The 23,352-nt window shown below is 39.2% G+C and overlaps 1 protein-coding gene across 6 annotated transcripts in view; it reads left to right on the forward strand.

Moving 5' to 3' along the window:
• The window catches only part of LOC110098281 (exonuclease DPD1, chloroplastic/mitochondrial), a 68,489-nt gene that overhangs the window by 23,082 nt on the left and 22,055 nt on the right, over positions 1-23,352 (forward strand). Inside the window, exon 3 of one of the 6 annotated variants that reach the window (XM_028693034.1) lies at positions 6,980-7,317. The exons of 3 other annotated variants lie outside the window; for them this stretch is intronic. In XM_028693034.1, coding sequence (XP_028548867.1) covers positions 6,980-6,991 — 12 coding nt within the window. In that variant the 3' untranslated portion in view covers positions 6,992-7,317. Of the gene's footprint in view, positions 1-5,030; positions 5,292-6,979; positions 7,318-10,731; positions 10,932-23,352 lie in introns of those variants that run through there. 2 more of the 6 variants (XM_020825049.2, XM_020825056.2) reach the window with 2 other exon arrangements.

Consider the following 23,352-nt stretch of genomic DNA (forward strand, 5'->3'; position numbering starts at 1 on the left):
GTGAATGCTATTTTGTGCTATTGGTATTTTGTGACTAAAAGACATAATATTGTGGTAGAAAGAGGGTCTTCTCCTTTTTCTGAAGGTGTATTTTTATTTGGTAGTAGCCCAACATAGCATCGAAGAAATTAAGTTTGTTGATGCCAAAAACAAAGTTGACCAGGGCATTGATGTATAGGGGCATGCATAGTTGACCTTTTTAATGTTTACACACGTCCTCTAACTCTTGTCGGCATTATTAACCATGAGATCTAGCATGGATATTGAACTTCACTAAAGAAATTGGCTTTCAGCAGCTTTCGAATCGTGGCCTTGATCGCTTCTTGGATTTCAACTATGAATTTTATTTTTTTCTTCCTTATTGCAATACCACCTAGGTTGATGCTCAAGGATGGCTTGTGCCTTGACGAGAAAAGTTAATCTTTCTAAACTTCTTGGGATATCCTAAGCCTGGATGACCTTTTGATCCTCAACCCTTCTTAACATCGGATTTTGATTTGGACCCAACTTGCTTGTTTCATACCATTTGTTTAGCATTGATGATCTCAACAGCTTTTTGGTATACACAATTTTTTGGCCAAGGAAAACTTAAAGGTGCTTGGGCAACGACTCATGGTAAAGGCAGCCTTTGCTAGATTCTTATCATTATTGGTGACCTCGCAGGTAGCTCTTTTGAAATGATCAAGGTAATCTTGTAGTGGTTTTCCCTCAGTTTGATGCAGAATAAAGATCGAGGGTCTTTGTCCAACCTTTTTATTGCCAAAATTATAAAATATAATGTGAGTTGAACTTTTAGTCCAACATGGAAGTTGAGCTACCTCACTGATGGACCGGCGCCTGGACCCGTGCGGGTCTATAGGCGGAAGAAAAGGGGAGGGGGCGGGCTGGCTGGACCAAAGGGACCCACCACTTAAGTGGGGGTATTTTGGGGATGGGAGGGATTTTTCAAAGAGTATGAAGGGAGTCATTAGGGTTTAGTTTTGGGGCATTATGAAAAGTGTATTCTCTTTCTAGTTTTTCTTCCTCTAGTCTTTTTCTTGTGCTTTTCTAGGGTTTTCTTGTGGGAGATCTTGTCCTTCTCGAAGTGGACAAACTTATCTTGTTTTCTCTTGGCTTTCTAATGCAAAGGTTCTTACTTTTCATCTCAACCCTCTTGTGAGTGTTTCTCATTTGGTTTTGGTGGAGAAATTTCTCCTTTTGGAGGAGAAATTAGGGCAAACCCTAATTTGTGAAACCTAAGGTGTATCACTCACCTTGCCATGTCATCCAAACTCGAGTCACATGCATAGCTGGCCATGATCTTGCAGATACTAAGACACATTAAACCAGTGGTTAACAACCCTTGAGTTTCCAAGAAATGAAATTAAAGATGAGGTTTCCATGCAAAGGCTTAATAGTCGGTTGCTTTTTTTTCCTCCCTTGTAATGTTTCATCTTCTTCAAACATTTAGTGTCAAATTTGCTGCAATGGGCACATGGTGCAATAGTAATAATTTGGAGAAGTCTTGTCTTTCTCCTTAGGGAAAGCTTTGTGGTTATCCCTAATCCTTGGTTTGGTGACTTTGGATATTATTGGATCCAAATATATCTGTGGATGATATCCGATCTTATCAACAGGCGAACTCTGTGAGGAGTGACTTGGAACTTGTGTGAGAATGGAGAGAAAGTACTTTGCTAGAGAAATTTGTAGAGAAATGCTCAGGGGGCTCAAAATCTCACTTTGTCAACAAGATACCAAAAGATATGAAAGATCCAAAATGCTTTTTTTCACGTCTTTTTTTTATAGGGATCCAAGTGCTACAAGAAATATTTCATAAAAAAGAATAAAAATACATTGACTAAAATGAATCTTAGTACAAACTTCCCTTGTCATGTGTCATCTCATGACTAGCAAGGGGGCGGCGTTGAATGACATTTGATGATCTACCTATGGGGCGAGTTGAGTAGTGTTAAGTAGGTTCTGACGAGCATGCTAGGGAGACTATGCTCGGGAAAGTGCTGATATGAGGGAGCCTGTGATTGGGGGTCTAATTGAGATTGCCTTCGACTTGTGTTAAAGGCCTTGGATCGCCTTACAAGATAGAAGCGAGTGAGCTGTTGTTGCAAGAAAGGAGAGATCTGGGTTGGTTGCGTCAATATGAGCTAAGGATCCCTTGGGTAGGTGCATTCCTGTAGTTGAGCTTGGTGTGTATGAGTGAGGATGCCCACTTTGTAAGAGAGCGAGTGATGATGGTAGTTATTTTCTTATGTGGCAGATGATGAATTGTCCGCTTGCCGTCCCCCCCCCCAACCCCCTCGTATAGTGGGCTTGAGCAAGTTGTGCTTGAGTTGCTCCCCTTAACCACTGGGCTAGTTTTGCGCACGGCGCACCTACGACGCCATGTTCATGGCGAGGCGCATGTGTTTAAAATAGCGCACGCTATTTGCGCCACATGTGAGCCATGGCGCATGGCACAAAATAGTGCGCCAAATTGTTTTTAAATTTCATTATACTTATGAATATTTTTTACAAGAATTTACAACTTAACATGTTTGATTCTTATTGATTGCTACTTGAAGTGTTTCACTAGCAACCATGGTTTAGAGGCGTCCACCTCTTAAAATTTAAAAAAAAAATGCTCGGTGCCGCTAGGCACATGCTCGGTACCGCTAGGTACATGCTCGGTACCATTAAGTACATGCTCGGTACCGCTATTTACATGCTCGGTACCGCTCGGTACATGCTCGGTACCACTATGTACATGCTCGGTACTGCTAAGTACATGCTTAGTACTGCTATTTACATGATCGGTGCTGCTCAGTACATGCTCGTTACCGCTAGGTACATGCTGATACCACTATTTACATGCTTGGTACCACTCAGTACATGCAGGTCGAACCCCCTTGGACCCCCGGCAGCCCGGCATATTATTGTATTCATCATGTTTAGTAATATTTGTTAGTGTTAGTCTGCTTCTTCATGAGTGCATGCTTTGTATACGTTTTCTTCATGAGTGCATTCTTTGATTGGGAGACATTGGACTCTATAGGAGAGGAGGAATGGGCGAGAACTTTAAATGTGAATTCTTGTATCTTGGATAGCTTGTTTTTCATTTTTAATGATATTTTATATTCATGCTTATTATTTTATAATTTTTAAATAGTTTGTGCTATGTTCAAAATGGCGCGCTATGCGCCATGGCTCCAAGGGGACCTTTGCGCCATGGTGCGCCATTCGCTTTTAACAGGTATGGGTACTTGTGAATGTATATATATAATCTTTCTTTGATGAGAGATTAAAAAATTTTCTTCCTTTTTAGTGCTTTTTTTTGTTATGTTTTTATGCACACTTCCTATTGAGTGTTTTGGAACCTAAACATCAACACCCAGATTCTGCCTAAAACCTACCACCCTCCAATCCATTCCCCAAAATTACCATCAATCCTTAAACACAAACTCTAGAGCACCATTTTCATCATCATCTTAACATCTAAAGCTCTCCACTACTATGATAGGAAATACTTGAGTTCGCGAGCAAACATATCACTAATTGGTGAGAACGGCAAGAATAATGCAAAAATCTGGGTGAAATCAGTCCCAAAATGATGGATTGCAATAAGGGAATCAAAGCCAAACAAACACCAAGCAAGATACAAGCGATCCTTAATTCGAGAGGAGGAATGTTCTCTCCCAGTCTCTAGAAAAGGAATCTAGAGCCCAAGACACCAAGGAACTACAAGAGAAAACCAATCAAAGCCTAACCCTAACCATAGCTTCTCATGCTTTTAAATACCCTCCCTCCTAAAAAAAAGAAGAAAAAAAAACCCTCCCTCCTAATAAAAGCTTCCTAATATAAAACAAATTCAAATTGTCCTCCTCATGCTTAAACTACCCCCTCTCTCTCTCTCTCTCTCTCTCTCTCTCTCTCTCTCTCTCTCTCTCTCATTTCTGCCCAAGGAGGGGGCGCACTTGCTTAGGCGGTGGGCATTAAAGGAGGCCCGCCTCCTATAGGTCTGAACCGGCCCCACCTGGGACGGTTTGGGCTAAGCTGTAACATAATACATTCTTTCCATCCACAACCCCTTATTAACCCATTTTTCTGACCTGCTCAAAATCAACTACTCACACTACACCATTGTTCTTTCCACCACTTGTTTGGAGTGTTACATCAGAGATGAAATTCTTGAGATAGAGATAAACTCGCTTGAGGTTTACGTGGGATTTCCATGATCTTCCTCGGCCCGAGAAAGATTCTCGAGATCAAGGACCCAACTCAATATGATAATACCAATGTTATGCTACATATATGGCCATGGTGTTGCCATTCAAAATGTGCGAAACTTGAAGAATGGGAGATTGATTTGAAACATTTTCATGCGTCTATATCATCGATTGAGTCTAAATATCATGCTCCTGTGAGGAGAGTACGAGATAAGATGAGAATTTCCTGAGATTGAGATAGGCTTTGCTGAGATTTGGGAAATATTTTTGAGAACTTATTGGGTTTGATATGGATTGTTGAGATTGAGAATGATTTCCTGAGGATTCAAGGAACACAGTATGATGATTTCAAGCTCTTTATATAGGATGTTGCCAATGGAAGGGTACAAAATTGAAGAGTAAGAAAGTAATGCTTTTTGATAAGTACATTATTCGAGTAAATTTTAGCATTTCCTATATCTAACGATCTTGTCCATGTTTTTGGTTACTTTTTGATTTCCTATATCTAACTCTTTGGTTAGCTCTGATTTTTTAAACAACTAAAAATTATCGTGTACAATACTATTCTTTTTTATGAGAGTCCTCGCTCTTGGGGCAAAGAGTCCGATTGACTTAAAGATCTACCAGCATCATTTTTTGAAGAATAATTATAATGGTAGAGTGTCATATCTTCTAATAATTTGCTTTTGGATTATTTTGTTGTAAATGACTGGAAACAATTTTTGGAAAACCTGAATTTTGCACATCTTCTGATGCTTATTTAAGAATTATGTGTCACTGAAAGAGAATTTATCTATTAACCACAAATTTTTCTATTTATTTTATTTTCAGGATTGAAGCCGTTTATTATAACGTCGAAGTTGCTGTCAGACGTACAGCGGGAAAGATGGTTTATTATAATGCTCGTTGTCCCGTCAGCTTGTGCTGCGCTTCGTTAATATTCTGCTGTAGAGGGTATCTTTGTTTTACTCAAGACGTTTAAAGTTATGGCTACTTGATATGTATTTTTGATGTTTGCCGTTGACGTCTTAATGTGGACAGATATTGTTAAATCAATAAGTTGCTTAGGCTGGCTTTATTGTTGGTATGTGATATATTTCTCTCTACAGGTGCACATCAGGAAAATTTCCTTTGATTGGTTAGCTCCGGCGATCATTAAAGCTGGGTCTCTTTGCTTGCTCTGAGTTCTTTGTTCCTTAATTTTTTTTATTTTAATTTGTAGGGCTAGAAATTTTGCAAGCTACCTAAAGATTCATTATGCAGCTAGTCTTTATCTGTTGGTTCGCAATATTGATTATATTTTGAGTTTGAAGTTTGCATATGTGGTGTGTATGAGTTTGTCTTAATTGACTTGAAAGTCTAAAAAAAACCCTTAAGATTCATTTGAATATTGGAAGTTATTTGGTTTTTGGTTCATATCAAAATAGAAATTGCATGCTAAGCTTAGCTTCTGTACATGAATTGAATCAAACAAGCTTAAAATTGAAGCAAAATATTATTTTTTTTATAGTCGTATGTCCGTGCACTAGGAGTAGTTATTGGGCCTTACCGATGGGATTTCTCATTTGAACGAAGCTGATAATTTATATTTTGGATCATTTAGGTATATACATAGGTAAGATTTGAACGCAAGATCTTTTAGTTGGTAGTCAAAATTTTTTATCAACATACAAAATAGAGTTGCAAGTTGATAATATTAAAGCAATTGTGTAATTAGAATATTATAAATTTTAGGATTATTTGGCATGATATTAGTTATATATACAATTTATAGAATAGGTAAAAAATGTGATAGTACATTTTGGCTCTATATGGTCACCTAAAAACTATTTGGTGCAATGACTGGACGTAGCGCTACGTCCGTACTCTAATTAAAACTAGATATGTGGAGCCATGTGGATTTTTTTTTTGTATATTATCTTTGTTTTATGTCTTGTTAGGCCGATCGACCTGATCGACCTGACCGACCCTTAAAAATTCAATGGAGTTCAAAAGACGTGAAATGGGTTTTTTTAGATTTCACCCTACATTTTTAATTTTTCACTCTCTCTCTCTCTCTCTTGTCTAGCTCGGTTCTTCAGAAGTTGTTCTTCTAAACCTTCGGCATTTTCAGTCTCCAGGACCATTGGGGGTAGCAGAAGTTTGTCTACTTTGTTTTTAAAAATAGGTAAAAATTGTTGCGCCATTGTTACACTTTTACTGCGTATTAATACTTTTCATTTTTTTCCCCTTATTTTTCTTATATTTTATGTGCGGCTTTACTATGTTTTTGCATTCATGGTTTCATTTTCTATATTGATTAAGTAAACATTTCTTTTCATCTTTCATATCCTCATGTGCTGTACCTGTATTTTACCTTAGGTTTAGCAGCAGTTAAAGCACAGAGCACGTAAAGCGCAGTCAAAGCACAACAACCTAAGCAAGTTTTAACTATACTTTTAATGCTCTTTCAATGTTCTTTTCATTATTCATCTGACATTTCTAATTTTTCACTCTCTCCAGTCATTTGACATTTCCATTCTCCATGACCAGGCGGGCAACAAAAGTTCGCCTCCTTTGCATTTAAAAGTAGAAATGGCCTAGTAATTTTACTGCATATTATAATTATTTCTAATTTATGTACATCATTATTATATTTTTGATGTGCTTTCACTATGCTTTACATGTGCTTTCGCTACTCTTTTGATGCACTTTACATGCGTTTTTGTTGAGCATTTGCTGTGCTTTTACTGTGCTTTCTTCTTATTCTCTGATTATTATTTTTTATTTATTTATTGCAGATGGCTCCTTAATCTTGTCCGTTATTTCTCATTGCGAAGTTTCAACTTTCAGAAATATTTGTGACTCATTTGTTGAAATAGTTCTCAAAGATGTTTAGGACACTTTGAGGACTATGCACATCCATTAGTTCTTGAAGTTCCCACCATTTAACAAAAAAAATTTGCATGCTTCAATTTCTCCATGTAGATTTTTTAATCAATTAATCAAATACTGCTTACAAGTTTGCCCAACAGAGGTGTTGAGATCATATGTCAGGCCGAGCCACTTACTGGAGTTTTGTCAACTGAAATTAAAACTAAAATGATGGAACTAAACAAATCAACTGATGAAGTTGTTATGTTAAAAGCTTTATAATGTTTTTGGTTTCCAATTTATTTTTTCCCCTCAATACCAATAGAACCCCAAGAAGTTTGGTTTCTATACATAATAATGTAGATGAATTTTCATCTATTAATTGGGCTGGTAGTAGGAAAATTTTTATCCAAATATTTAATAAGATTGCCAACAAGATTGCTATGGAGAAGCCATTGGTTATATTAATGGATTTCTTTCTCTTTTATTGGTGAGTCCTAATTTCATTTAAGTTTAATTTAAACTATAAATATTTTTTTATAATTCATAACCTCATACTACTTTACATTGTCTAATGCAAATATAATTCCTAGAGTACATCTCTTATACAAATAGGTACCAAAATTTAAGGCCATGTTTTCTTAGATGGGGGGCAACATAGATATTTTTTATTCCGCAAAGAATGCCAAACATTTATTCGCTACCTTGAAGGAAATGTAGGTATGTATTTATATTTGCATTTAAAATTTTAAATAATTTTGCAAAGATTTATAATTTTTTAAATAATATTTAACACTTATAGAAAAAACGTAGTGAAATGGCAGTGAAAGCGCAGTAAAAGCGCAACAAGAGTGTTGTGAAAGATCAGTGAAGAATTCGATTAACTATTCTTTCACTAAGCTTCGGATGTGCTTTCTCTGTGTTATTACCGCGCTTTGGCTACGCTTTGAATGTACTCTTAATGCCCTTGGTATATTCTTAGTAATGAGATTTTCTAATTTTTGTTAATTTGTGTTCAGATTTTTCATATCCTCTAGGGTGTTAGTCAGGAAGTAGCAGATAATTTGAATGCTGACATAATTGTTATTGATAACCCCAAAATTTGAACTACTCAAACTCACCAAATCCCCTCACCAAAACCAAAAGAATTGACCACCCAAACCTCTCATTCTCCCCTTTAAGGTCATCCATATTCTCCCCATTGAGACCCCCCTCAAGCTCAAGGTGAGGATTGGGCTATTGTTTACAAAAAATTGCTTGGTGCCCTAAATAACTATTGTAATAGGTTTGAAGAGAATTTGGGCACTATGATTGATTGACTTGAAACACAAGTCGATTATCTTGAGTACAAGCTCATCCACCATATAGCCCAGTGTAAATATGATATAGAAAAAAATCCCGCATCTTCCTCATCCTCTTCTTACCCATATGTAAAAAATCCCTCCACATCTATAAATAAACCAAACCAAAAGGTACACAAACCCCCCAAAGAGATCTCCACAAGACTCCACCCAACTACCGGCCAACCCCCATTATTAGAACCCTCCTTTGCAACCCAAGTATTTATAGCTTATGTCACTGAATATGACATAGTGTGGAATTTTACCTTGGTAGCCTTCCCAAACTCATTGATCAAGATCATAATCACTATCATGATGCATTGAACCAACATTAAGCCTTTGGTGGTCTTTGATTTCCCATATTATATTTTTATCTATGTTTTTATAAGTTTAAATATGTTGTTTTAATTATTAGTTTATAGAAAAAACTCAAAAATGATAGAAAATCTAAAGTAAAGTATAGTACGATGACATCTAAAAATTCAACATTGTAGTGCCATATTTCACACTGTCGAGGAACTACACTTGGACATGGAAGCACCATGTTTACTATCTTGAAGCACTATGGCATCAAAATGGTCAGCATGGTAGTTCCATGTTCACTATCTTCAAGCACCGTGATGGTACTATCTATCATGCCTTGGCACCAAATCTGCCATCAAGTTATGTAGCGTTCAAAAGTCAACAATGACATTGCATAATATTGTAACTTCAAAGGACACGATATGCCAGCAAAGCAACACAAATGTTCACTAAGCAACTATTCCAAATTAGAAAGAACCTTGGCGGTGTAGAAGTTTCAGTACCAAAGCATTAATTTATTTCAAGGGCACCGTGGTGCTACTCTTTCAAGCATCGTGGTGCGCCACTCTTTCAAGCATTGTAGTGCCACATGCTATTTTTGTGTTATCTTATAAATAATAGTGATGCTAAGTTTTAAAGGAGTTTAGTTACTTGTTTAATTTTAGTACTTTTTGAAGTAATTCTTTAGTATCTCTTAGAGTCAATTCTAAGAGAGACTAGAGAAGTGTTAGATATAATCATTAGAGTGTTTAATCAGTATTTGTTTGAGTAACTTTGTATACTAAGAAAGGAGTGTGGATGAGATATATTAATCCTTCCTGGTAATATCACTCTCTTGTATTTTTATTCTTCCATGATTCAAATAAAAATAAGTTTTCTTATCTTTACTTTAATATTTAACTAGTTCTTTAGTTTTGAATTTATGATGTAGAGAATATATTAAGTACTCTGAAGATTCTTATACTATAAAGTTAATGCACATAGTGATCATATATATAGTTAAAATTTTGTGTTATGTATAGCATCGACGAAGGAATGTAAGAACAACCAATAATATTGAAATAATATATTCGCATACCTAGATATATCATGCAAAATATACTAGGTTCTTAAGGAGATGATATAACTATAGGAGGTTAGCATATATTTTTTTACTCCTACAAGCTCGATAGAGATCTAGGGATACATATGCTCTGAGTCACATTATAAATAAGAGTTTAAATAGGAATGATATACAATTTACATTCATCAATTCACAACACTTTATCTAAATATTGTATTTGTTATTTTTACTATTTATATTCAATGATTGAATCTGCACAACCAACATTTTTATTTTAGTAGGATAATTTAGCAATTAGAGTAAACAATAGTAGTTGATTACTAGAAAGCATACTTCCTCGTGAGTCTAATACTCTACTCTATCACTTTATTACTTGATTAGATATGTATGCTTACATATATTAAGTGGGATTTATTACTTTTTTTATATATCAAAGAAAATCTAAGCATTATTTAGGGGAGCTAGTGCCTTACACATTTAATAATTCAAAATTGCACTCCATAGCCCCTATCATTGAACTATGATTATATGATTGCAGGAAGATTTTAGTGATTTATTGTCTTCTGCTTAAAAAAATCAATCAAAAAATATATATTATTTATTTTATGCATACATACATATCATATAAAATTTACTTTTTAAAATAATAAAAAAAAATTTATATAATTAAATTTCAGAAAATAGATAATTTATTAGTCTTGTATTATCAAATTATTTATTTTATGCATACATACATATCATATAAAATTTACTTTTTAAAATAATAAAAAATATTTTTATATAATTAAATTTCAAAAATGGATAATTTAATCTTTTATTATCAAATTGCTAAGGCTGAAAACTTAAGCAAACAATTAATATCTACTCGCAAGAACTTAAAAAGAGTATTACTCAAACAAAATTTATTATTGAAACAACTTTTTTAAAACTCATTTTTTTAAATATTTGTTTCTAAAATTTCATTTTACATGATCAACAACCCAATCAAAAAGGCCGATAGCGAGCGAGTTGCTTTTTATCTACGTTTTCGGTTGCACAATCCGCGCAACGCGGTCCTACCCCTGCACTCTCGGTCCTGTGCAACGCCCACTCAAATTGCTACCCTCAAAGCTACAGCTGCGGTTTTTGTTCCAATTCGGCAGAGGAGAGCTTAGCACTTCTTCAAATGATCAAGTATTTCCCTTTAAGAATCCCTAGATCAACTTCATTAATAACTGTGCTTGTTCTTTCACCGAGCCGAATGACTTCCTTTGATCCTATATGCAATGTTGTGCTTATTTTTTCAGATATTTCCTAAAACATTACTTGGGCGGAACGTCAGCTGGTCCGTTTTCATGGTTTTGGATTGGATTTTTGGATCATTTTGTTCTTTTTTGGTTAAAGACGTGCAAATTTGACATATTGTTTTAATCCTTTTGCTTGATAAAAAATGGGTCATATTAAAGCTACGAGGGAACATTCTTGACTTCTCGGGCCGGGTATTTTGTAAAAAAAGGCGTGATTTTTGTTAAATTGATCTGGGAGGATCACTATGGCCTTAGGGATCCTTATTAGTCTCTCTTTCACTACATCTGTTGGTTACATACAGTAGGTCTTTGAATTTTTGTTCGTTTCTTATGTAACTCTTCAGTGAATGGGTTTACTTTTTGGCTTATGAGCAGTATAGACAAATTCCACTTGATGTAGAAATATGATTTACAAGTAATCATTGTTCGTTGTATCAGGCGCATGAATATTGGTAAATGTAACATCAAATTGGTAGGTACTGGGATGCATTAGAAGGCAGTCAAATTTGCACCTGTGTTGCGATCCATACAGATTGCAGAATGTCATGTATGGAGGGAAATTTTGAATTAGGGGTTTGAATTAATGTATTAAATAGGAAGGGGTGTTTAGGATTGGGGTTATGCATGATTTGTGTCTGATTTGGTGTCTTGAGTTCTTGGAGTCTTGGGCTCTAGCTTTGTTTAGGGATTGGGAGAGAGCGATCCTCCTCTCGAATTGAGGATCAATTGTACTTTACTTTTCTTCTTTCGTTAGTTTAACCATTGCAATAAAATTGCTATTTTTCTCATTCAAATTACGGAGTTTTTCTCGCTGTTTTTGTCTCTTTTGTTAGGGTTTGCTTGAAATTTTCAAGTATTTCCTAACAAATTGGTATCAAAGTATATTTTGGGACTATTTGTGGGTTGTTTTATGGAAAATCAACGGCTGTTTTTGGCCGGAGGAAGAGATTTTTTGCTGCTTTTTTGTCAATATCCAAATTTTTTGAACCTACAAAAATTTTGGGTATTGATGGCGGCCAAGAAGGTAGATGCATTGGAGGAACGCCTAGAAGGGGAGATGAGCCAAATGAAAGCACTGGTAGAAGACAAAATTTCATATATGGAAGATAAGGTTTCCAATCTTCATGAGATGGTGAAGAAGATATTGGGAAATCAAGTTCAAACGGCAACATCGAAGGCAAAAGGACCGGTGGGGAGAAGGACGAATTCTGAATTTTGTAGGAGGTATAGTAAGGTAGAAATCATGGAGGAGAGAAGTGGAAGGTGTGGAGAGGCTTGGTTATGGTGGGCGTGAATCAAAGGGTGTTGGTTGGGAAAGAAAAGAGAGGATTATAATTGGAGGGGTGCTGATTTTGAAGGAATGAGAGGAGAAAATGAAGAAGGGTTTGGGTACAAGCGGGGAAGGGAGGATCAGGAGACTTGGGGAGAGTCAAGCACTTGAGAAAGGGGAAATTATGGAGGAATATGGGGAAACGGGGGAGATCCTAAGGTGAGGAAATTGAAGATACCCATTTTTGAAGGGGAAGACGCACACGGGTGGATCTACAAGGTGTAGAGGTATTTCGCCGTCAATGGGCTGACGGAGGAGGAAAAGCTAACAGCAACAAGCTTATTTTTTGAGGGAAAGACATTGTCTTGGTACCAGTGGAGGGATCAGAGGAGACCCATATGGAGTTTGAGGGAATTTAAGGAATTCTTATTGGAATGTTCCCGAACTGGAAGGCGAGGGGACTTTTATGAGCGGTTCTTTACACTTGTGCAGAAAGGATCAGGGACAAACTACCGCGAGAGATTTGAGAACTTGGCTAGTCAAGTGGAGTAACTATTAGAGACTATTTTGAAGGGTAACTTCATGAAGGGACTCAAATCCGAGATCAGAGCTGCAGTGAGAGTCATGAGGCCTCGTGATTTGGGAGTGGCAATGGAGCTGACACAGTTGATTGAAGATCAAAAGTATCAAGAGAGGGGAGCCAAGGGCAGCAGTTCAGGGGCCTCTTACAGAATGATTACTACTCTTCTAGCACCCAAGGGTCTTGCAGCAAATAGTTTTCATTGAGGTTCCCAGGGAGAAGCTAGTTGGAGGAGGAAGTGGAGGAAACTTCATAAGGTTGACGGAGAGGGAGATATAGGAGAAGAGGGCGAATGAACTATATTTTAAGTATGATGAGATGTATACTCTAGGGCATAGGTGTAGGGATCAAATTCTTCAGGTTTTCACTATCTGTGATTACGAGGTAGCTTAAGAGTGACGTGAGAGTGGGTAGAGGACTAGAGGGAGAGATGGAGGACAAGCTACATTTCGATATGGCGGAGGTCTCCCTGAACTCAGTAGTATGATTCACTCTGAATCATACCATGAAGGTGAAGGGAGAAAAAGCAGACAGGGAGGTGGTGGTGTTGATTTACAGTGGGGTTACCCATAATTTTATCTCCAACCAGGTTGTGAACCAATTGGGGGTGAAATTAGTGGATTCAGGACGTTATGGAGTAATGATGGGTACGAGGAAGATAGAGATGGGCCAGGGGATCTGTAGAGTAGTGTTGAGTACATAGGGGTTCAAGTGATGGAGGATTTTGTCCCATTGGAGTTAGGGAACATTGATGTCATTATGGGGATGAAGTGTTTGTAGACCTTGGGAGACACCAAAGTCAACTGAGGGGCATTGACGATGGAGCTCGTGGTGAAGGGGAGAAGAGTAGTGATACGGGGAGATGCAGGGCTCTCTAAAGCCATTGGTGAGGAGCATATAGGAGGTGGGGGAAGGTTATTTGGTAGAACTACACAGGTTGGAGGGGATCAGACTGGAGGAGGGAGGGGAGATTCCTCTTTCAGTACAACCATTGATTCAGTAATTCAGTGAGGTTTTCTTAGCTACCTCAGGGATTTTCACCACCAAGGGAGCAGGAGCATGCTATTACTTTGAAGGAAGGTGTGTCACACATCAGCATTAGGCCTTACCATTATTCTTAATTTTAGAAGGATGAGATTGAGAACTTGATTAGAGAGATGCTGGAAGCAGAGATTATCAGACCCAGTGTTAGCTCTTTTTCTAGCCCAGTGTTACTTGTTAGAAAGAAAGATGGGAGGTGGAGGTTTTGTCTAGACTACATGGTAGTGATTAAAGAAACTATGTCAGATAAGTTTTCTATCCCAGTGATAGATAACCTGTTGGATGAGTTGATTGGAGCAGTTATCTTCACCGAGATAAATTTGAAGTTAGAATACCATCAAATCAAGATGAAAGGGGAGGATGTGTTAAAGACTACTTTCAAAACTCATGAAGGCCATTGAGAGTTTCTAGTAATGCCTTTTGGCCTCACTAACGCCCCAACCATTTTTTAGTCCCTCATGAACAAAGTTTTCAAGCCCTATCTCAGGTGATTTGTGTTGGTGTTCTTTAATGATATCTTGGTTTACAGCAGACTAGAGGAGTATTACTGGGAGCACTTGAGGAGGGTGTTAGAGCTATTACAGAAGCACCAACCCAGGGCCAACCTTAAAAAGTGTTGTTTTGCCCAGGCTAGTGTTGAGTATTTGGGGCATATCGTGTCTAAGGATGGGGTGGTGGCGGATCAGCCGAAAATTGAAGCTATGTTAAGCTGGCCAGTGCCTAAGAATCTTAGGGAGTTGTGGGAATTCTTAGGATTGATAGGATACTACAGAAGGTTTGTGAAGGGGTGCAACGCCATCACATAGAGCAATTGAAGAAGGATGATTTCTTATGGGGGGAGGCGGCCACAACAACTTTTGAGAGCTTGAAGAAGGCCATTACTGCTGTAACGGTCTTGGCACTACCAGATTTCACTCAGGTCTTCATCGTAAAGATAAATGCCTTAGGGTATGGATTGTGAGCAGTACTCATACAGAATGGTCGACCCATCGTCTATTTTAGCTAGGGTCAGGCTGAAATCAATCTATGAGAGAAAATTAATGGCTATTGTGTCAGCCATCCAGATGTGGCGAACCTACTTATTAGGCCGATATTTCATCGTCATGACAGATCAGTGGAGCTTGAAGTACTTTTTAGAGAAGAGGATGATGACTGAGGAGCACCAGAGATGACTGTCAAAGTTGTAGGGGTATGACTTTGAAATCCAGTATAGGTCAGAAATGAAGAATAAGGCGGCAGATGCATTGTCCAGATGTATGGGGAAGTTACATGCGATTGTAGTGTTGATCCCATTGGTGCTGGATTGGGAGGCCATTAAGGAGGAGAGTGCATGGGATGAGGAGTTGGGGAAGATTAGTGATGATTTGTTGAAGAAGGGGAGTTGCCACCCAAGGTATTCGTTGGAGGGTGAGAGGCTTCTTTATCAGGGGAAATTTGTGATGCGTAGGATATTAGTACATATTCTACGCTTTCTCCAGAAGTTCCATGGGAGCGCTGTTGGGGGTCATTTAGGAGTGCAGAAGACATACAAGAGACTGCCTTAGAATTATATTGGAAATGGATACATAAGGATGTGGGGGAGATGGTAACTAGGTGTGAGATCTGTCAGAGGAAGAAGCATATGGCCCTGTCTCAAGGAGGATTACATTAGCCTTTAGCTCTACCAGGTCGAATATGGGAGGAGCTATCCATGGACTTCATAGATTGATTACCTCGATCAGAAGGGTTCAAGTGATTCTAGTGGTAGTAAACAAATTTAGCAAGTATCCCCATTTCATTCCCCTACGACATCCATACATAGTAGTAATAGTGGCTTCAACTTTCATCAGGGAAGTGGTCAGACTACACAGAGTACCGAAGTCTATAGTATTTGATAGGGATAAGGTGTTTCTCAACCATTTATCCAGGGAGTTTTTCAGATTGCAGGCGACAATACTGAAGAGGAGCACCGCCTACCACCCTCAGACAGATGGTCAGATATAGGTGATCAATAGGAGCTTGGAGACATACCTACGATGCTTTGTGTTAGAGACACCCAGTTGTGGGCCAAGTGGTTGATATGGGTAGAGTATTCGTACAACATTTATCATTCTACTTCTCAGATGACCCAATTCAAAGTGTTGTATGAAAGGGATCCTCCTCACATAGTGCATTTTGGGCATAGTAGCACTCCAGTTTCTTTAGTAGAGGAGTATTTATAGGAGAGGGATTCGATGTGAGAAGAATTGAAGAGACATCTACTAAGGGCCCAACAGATTATGAATAAACAAGTAGATGGACATAGAAAATACATCCAATTTGAGGTAGTGGACATGATGCATGCAATAAACTTCATTTTAAGTTTATATTATTTTTATTTTGAATTCTATTGTAATGTGGATTTTATGTTTTATATTTTCCCCAATGATGGAAGACAATCAATGATCATGTGAAGGTAGAGTGCTCTTGGGTCATGTCCACCTTTGGTTTGCTAGCTTTCTTGGTTCCTTTGGTATTTTTTGTTGGGCTGAAATTCATTTAAATGGGCTTGGCACATGTTCCTTTAGCTGTTTGGTGTTTGATGTGTTGTGGCTAATTAGGAGCCGTTTTTTGAGCATTTGGCTGCTATGTTGCTGAGCTGCTGTGCTCCTTTCTTGGTGTCTGTTCGGCTCTGGCTTTTCTGATTCTGGTTGGATTTTTGAGGGGACCTGGCTGCTTGGTTTGAGGTTCTGCCATGCATTTTCTCTTGGGTTTTTCCTATGTTCTGATTGGCTAATTGGGGCGGCTTCTTTGAGTGTATTTTGAGCTTCTTTCCCCTATTTAAATGTGATGTTGGCTGTTGTTGGGAGGTTGTTGAAGTTTGTTATTATCTCTAAAAATTTGAGGGTTTCTTCCTAAGCTTGAGAGCTTTTTTCTTCTACCTATTTCTTCCTCTAAGACTTCTATCTATTTCTTCTCTCCACAAGTTTCCACCCCATTGTATCTTTCTTTTCTACAAAAGGTGTAAGAGGTGTTGTTGTTGGCTGGTTTGTTGGTATTTGCTGGAGGAGTTTTAACGGGTCTTGGATCGGGATTGCTATGGTGAACCACTAATTTGCATGTTCTTAAGAGCACTATAATTTCATATTTTATCGTTACATGTGAGGTGGCAACTAGTTGGTTGTTTTGAGGGGATTTTTTTTAGTTTTTAAATTTTGATTTCTTTAGTTTCTTCTTTTTTCTTCCTTTCTTTTAAAACATCTTTAGTTTCTTGCACCGAGTTTGTTTTATCGGTGGTTGTTCACTTGTTTTTGGATTGAGCCGTGTTCCGTTTCTCCTAAGTGTTCTCATTTGGTTTTAGTCTCTTTTGATCCCATCAGGACATGGTGTTCTTAAAGCTTTGACCTTACAGGCAGAAGACTGCTGCCAACATGAGTAATGAGAAGCTAGCACCCAAGTATTTTGGGCCATTCAAAGTATTAGAAAGGATTGGAGTAGTGGCATACCGACTGAAATTGCCACAAACAGCAATACATCCTTTTTTCCACGTATCACAATTGAGGAGGGCGATTAGGGATCATGCAGCCAGTTTTGAGATACTAGGGACATTGACAGAGGGCTTGGAGGTGATGTTGGAACCCCTTGAGTTACAAGGGGTGCGCCAGGGGGAAGGACAGGTAAAGGAGGTGTTGATAAAGTGGAAGTACGTCATAGATTATGAGGTGACATGGGAGCCTTATGAGAGGGTGAAGTATCAGTTCCCTCCTTTAACCTTGCGGACAAGATGATTCTTTGGTAGGGCAGTATTATTTGGCCGATTCTCACTAAACCGGCCCAAGGAGGAACAATTATTAGGTCAGGTGACCTGACGTAGCTCTACGTTCGGACGCCAATAACATGTCGCCACGTGCTCTCACTCAATGCCGCGCGGCCCGACGACTTGGTACGACCCAAGATTGCTATGTTCGCGTATTGCTCGGTATTGCTAGGTATTGCTTGGCAATAATAAAAAATATCACTCAGTGAAGACCAATACCGAGCAATACCGAGAAATACCGAGCAATACCAAGAAAAACTTGGTATTGCTCGGTATTGCTCGGTATTGCTCGATATTGCTCGGTATTGGTCTTCACAGAATGATATTTCTCGTTATTGCCGAGCAAAATCGATCAATACTGAGCAAATATCTAGTAACACGCGAACATAGCAATCATGTCTCCGTTCCGGGTCGGGGTGGCACTATTTTACTGGCATCCGAACGTAGAGCTATGTCAGGTGATCGAACCAAATAAAAGTTCCCCAAGGAGAGACGTCTCATGTGTATAAGAGGCGGAATATCTTGTCTGCCTCCTATGATTGTCGCCCAAATTTAGTGGACCCCACTAGGAAAATTATTGAGGGAGGAGGGGGGGGGGTGGCAGCGGCTAGGGTTGGAGTGAAATATTGAATTAGGTGTTTGAATTAATTTATTAAATAAGAATTAGTGCTTAGGATAGTGGAATTGGTTTCCCACAGATGACGCTAAACTTTAGTGGGCTAGAATATATGAGGCGATAGAGTTAGAATTTTACGTCTCAGCGTTATATGGATATCCAGCACACAAACATATAACCTAAAATTTATTACATGGAAAACCCAAGAAAAGGGGAAAACCACGGGTCCACGCCCAGTTGAAATGATTCCACTAGTGTTTGAGTTAATTACATGTGACAGAAACATCCTTGAATTAAGAATGATTAGATTGCAATAATCAACTGTTGGGTTGAACTCTTGTAACGAATGGAGATTGGATGGAAGTTCGGCGCATTCAATGATCGGGGGGAAGTCTGGTATCAGTCGGTAGCTGTGTGGAAGTCCAACGACAGCCAATGGCCGAGGAGTCTGGTGGCAAGAGACTCTAGTTTCTCTCTCTTCCTTGCTTAGGTCCCCCTCTATGATGATTGAGTAGTATATTTATCATTTTTTCAGAGTGGCATGACCAGTAAATATATGGGAGATCAAGGATAAGTTGGGAGTGGTTTGAATGGACAACCGATGTTGATTCCCTAGATCGTGAACCGTTTATTGGGCATTTGAATTTCTTAATGATATCAATATTTGATGATTTTAGGCTCGTTGGATTCGTCTCGTCGAGTCGCTCGATTTGACTATAAGCATGTCGCATTTGGTCATCCAATTTTTGGTTTAAACTTTCAAAACGCACTTCGGATCTTCAATTTGGACCCATTTGGGCTTGGATTGAGTCGAGTTTGGTGTCGTTAGGTTCAGATTTTTGAGACGTTTAGTTTGTTAGTAAGTTTGCTGAAATTGGAGTTCGGATGATCCCAAATTTAATTTTAGAATTTTCCAACTTGATTTTTCCTTTAAATTCATGCCTGATCAAGATAATTTATTTATGATATATAAATAATTATTTTGCATTTAATAGCTTATCATGACTTTGCAGTACAATGGAGCTTGGGGATTTTGCCAACAACAACAACAACAACATCAAGCCTTTGTCCCACTACGTGGGATCGACTACATGAATCCTTTTTCACTATAGTGTCATGTTAAAAGTCAAATTCTCATTTAAATATAATAAAGAAAGATTATTTCTAATATTTTCTAACTAAGTCTTTTTAGGTCTTCCTCTACTTTTCTTAACATATGTAAAATATAATACCTCAACTTTCCTAACAGGGTCATTGGAAGGCCTCCGTTTAATGTGTCCAAACCATCTAAAGCTACTCTCTCTAATCTTATTGATGTAGACACAATAAAGAAACAGACGCGATTGATAGAACTTAAAACAAACTTTATTAAAATAAAGATGGACAACTAAAACTTGACAAACACGACAAGAAATACTAGGAGATTTTATAAGGAAATAAAGAAAATTAAAAACAAAAGCTATCCTCAGACAACCGTCAGAGCGGGTTCCTCACATGCATCAAATAGTAGATTAAATAAGAGAAGTGCATAAGACTAGCAAACCGATGGTTCACCACTGCAAGACTGTCCAAATGCTTCCAAATCAACCAAGACACGACACCCTAAAGTTGCTTCACTGTTGAGAAGAAGGATACAGATGGAGTGGCACTTGCGGAGAGACGAAAGAGGTTAGAAGCCCGAGAAGAAAGGTTGGAAAGAGCCCGCAGGATTTCTGGAGGGGATGAGAAAAGAAGGGTGGAAAGAGCCCGCAGGATTTCCGAATAAACCCGCAGGTTAATAGCAAACTATGCTCACAAATATCAACTGCTTTCCTTCTCATCATCATCTCATTTTTATAGGCAAAGAAGGGGAAAGCCAAGAGTCACATGACTTTAATTTCCATTAGAACCGAAGCATTATTAGCATAGAAATCTGATGGAACTTGGTTTGTAAATTTCGGAATCCAGGAAAACAGCCCAAAAACAGTGGAAAAATGGGGAATTTCTTGGATGAAAACAATCACAAACACTTCATTAACTTAAATATCAAAAGACTTACAATTTTCCACGGATACAATGCTCTCAATTCGAGAAGAGAAGCTTTCTTCCAAGCCCTAGACTATAAAAACAGCCACCAAAATGAGATCCCCTCAAAACAAACCCTAACTCCCTTTTAACCCTCACATAATCCCACCATAATACCCTAATTACCCCTAAGGCAAACAAATTACCCTCCCTCTTCCATTTGGTGGGCCCCTTGGGCCCACCCGCCTCCTCCTCCTCCGGCCGAGCGCTCAGGCGGGCGGTTTCTCCGCCTGCAGTAAACGAGAACCGGCCCATTTTGAGTCGGTGCTGATGTGGGATGGACCGGCCAGTCCGGTCCATCATCACTCCCCGCCCAAAGATTAACCTTGTCCTCAAGGTTGAAAGCGGGAAACTGGGCTTGTATGCTCTCATAGGCCTCCCAAGTAGCGTCATGTGTCGGTAGATCTTTCCACTCAATCAAAACTTCTTTCCCTCCTTCCTTAGTGTGTCGAACCCCTTTCAATGAAGAAGGCTCTAATAAACTTGTACCCTCTTCAGACAATGTTGGCGGTAAAGTATCGACTGGTACAAAATCTCCCTTGAACTTCTTTAACTGTGACACATGAAAGACTGGATGAATCGTAGTAGTGGGTGGTAACTTCAGGCGATATGCTACATTCCCAATCTTCTACTTCATAGGGGCCTTAATACCTTGGGGCCAGCTTAACACTTAGCCTCCTTGCTAAAGTATTCTGCCTGTAAGGCCTCAACTTCAAGTATACAAATTCCCCAGTCTCAAAATGAACATCCTTCCTATGATGATCTGCTGCCTGCTTCATGATGTTCTAGGCTCGTAACAAGTGTTTCTTCAGCTCCCCCAAGATCTCATCCCTTTCTGACAATTGTTGCTCCACCAGAGACACTGATGTAGAATGTGACTTGTACTGTATCAGAGTTGGAGGATCCCTTCCATAAAGCACCTTGAAAGGTGTGACCTGCGCCGCCTTGTGAAATGAAGTGTTATACCAATATTCAGCCCAAGGTAGCCACCTTACCCAATGCTTGGGCTTTTCCCCCGCAAAACATCTAAGGTAAGTCTCCACACTTCTATTGACTACCTCAGATTGCCCATCTGTCTGTGGGTGGTAGGCTGAACTGCGCTTCAAATGTGTCCCTTGTAACTTGAACATCTCCTTCCAAAAGTGACTCAGGAACACTTTATCTCTGTCAGAGACTATCCACTCAAGAAAGCCATGAAGCCTCACAATCTCTCTGATGAAAACTGCTGCAACGGTAGTGGCATTAAAAGGATGTCTCAATGGTATGAAATGAGCATACTTACTAAGCCGGTCAACTACAACTAGAATGACAGTGTAGCCTTCCGACTTGGGTAAGCCTTCGATGAAGTCCATAGTCACCTCTGACCAAACCTGATCAGGTAACTCAAGTGGCTGCAACAGTCCTCCAGGGGCACAAGCTTGATACTTGTTCCTCTGACAAGTATCACACTGGGCCACCATTTCCTCCACATCTTTCCTCATCCCCTTCCAGTATATCTCTCTAGCCAATCTCTGATAAGTCTTCTGCCCTCCTGAATGTCCTCCAATAGCACTGGCATGAAAAAACTCTTGAAGTATCAGTGGAATCTGGGAAGAGGTCCTAGGTAAAACTAACCTTCCTCTGTGTAGCAAAAGCTGATCCTCCACTGTATATCCTGATGGTATTTCTTCCCCCTTCCTTATGGCCTCTCTGAAGCTCCCCAATTCTTCGCTAGTCATATTTTCTGTCATCAAATTCCCCCAATCCACTAACTGAGGCACACACTCCACCTTCCTGGATAAGGCATCAGCAGCTTTATTCTCCAATCTTGGCTTATACTGAATCTCGAAATCATAGCCCAATAATTTGGAGAGCCATCTCTGATGTTCTTCTGTCACCATGCGTTGCTCCAACAAATATTTTAGACTCCTTTGATCAGTCCTCACAAGGAATCTTCTACCCAACAAGTACGGTCGCCACTTCTGAATGGCATTAACAATGGTCATCAGTTCTCTCTCATAGACAGATTTGAGCTTTGCCCTCCCTGATAGTACCTGACCGTAGAAAGCTATGGGTCGCCCTTGCTGCATAAGAACCGCTCCTAACCCCAAACCAGATGCATCAGTTTCCACCACCAGCTGCTGCTCAAAATTCGGTAATGCTAACACCGGGGCACTAACCATAGCTCTTTTCAAAGCCTCCATAGCGCTATCTGCCTCCAGTCCCCAGTTGAAGCTGTCTTTCTTCAACTGCTCAGTGAGTGGAGCGATCCATACCCTTTTATGAACTTCCGGTAGTAACCTGTGAGTCCTAAGAAGCCCCGGAGAGCCCGAAGGTTCTTAGGAGTTGGCCAGCTCGTCATGGCCTCCACCTTGGAAGGGTCGGCTGCTACCCCTTCTGCTGATATAATGTGCCTCAAATATTCCACACTTCTTTGAGCAAAAGAGCACTTTTTCTGATTGACATACAACTGATGATGTTGTAAAGTGCTCAAAACCTTCCTCAAGTGCTCCAAGTGTTCGTGTAGGGACCTGCTATAGATCAGAATATCATCAAAAAACACTATAACAAACCTCCTCAACATGGGTTGAAACACTTGGTTCATCAGAGCCTGAAATATAGAAGGAGCATTGGTGAGTCCAAATGGCATCACCAAAAACTCATAGTGTGCCTCATGAGTCCTGAAAGCAGTCTTGGGAATGTCCTTCTTCCTCATCCGGATCTGGTGATACCCCGACTTCAAATCAAGCTTGGAGAACATTATAGCACCCCCCAACTCATCAAGAAGCTCATCAATAACGGAGATTGGAAATTTGTCTTGAACAGTCTCCTTGTTGAGAGTCCGATAATCAACACAAATTGCCAGCTACCATCATTCTTCTTCACCAATAGTACTGGGCTCGAAAAAGGGCTCACGCTAGGTTGGATGACCCCCGCCTCCATCATCTCCCTGACTAGCTTCTCAATCTCCTCCTTCTGAGCA

This window comes from Dendrobium catenatum, unplaced genomic scaffold (genome assembly GCF_001605985.2).
Source record: "Dendrobium catenatum unplaced genomic scaffold, ASM160598v2 fragScaff_scaffold_218, whole genome shotgun sequence".
Taxonomy (NCBI): domain Eukaryota; kingdom Viridiplantae; phylum Streptophyta; class Magnoliopsida; order Asparagales; family Orchidaceae; genus Dendrobium; species Dendrobium catenatum.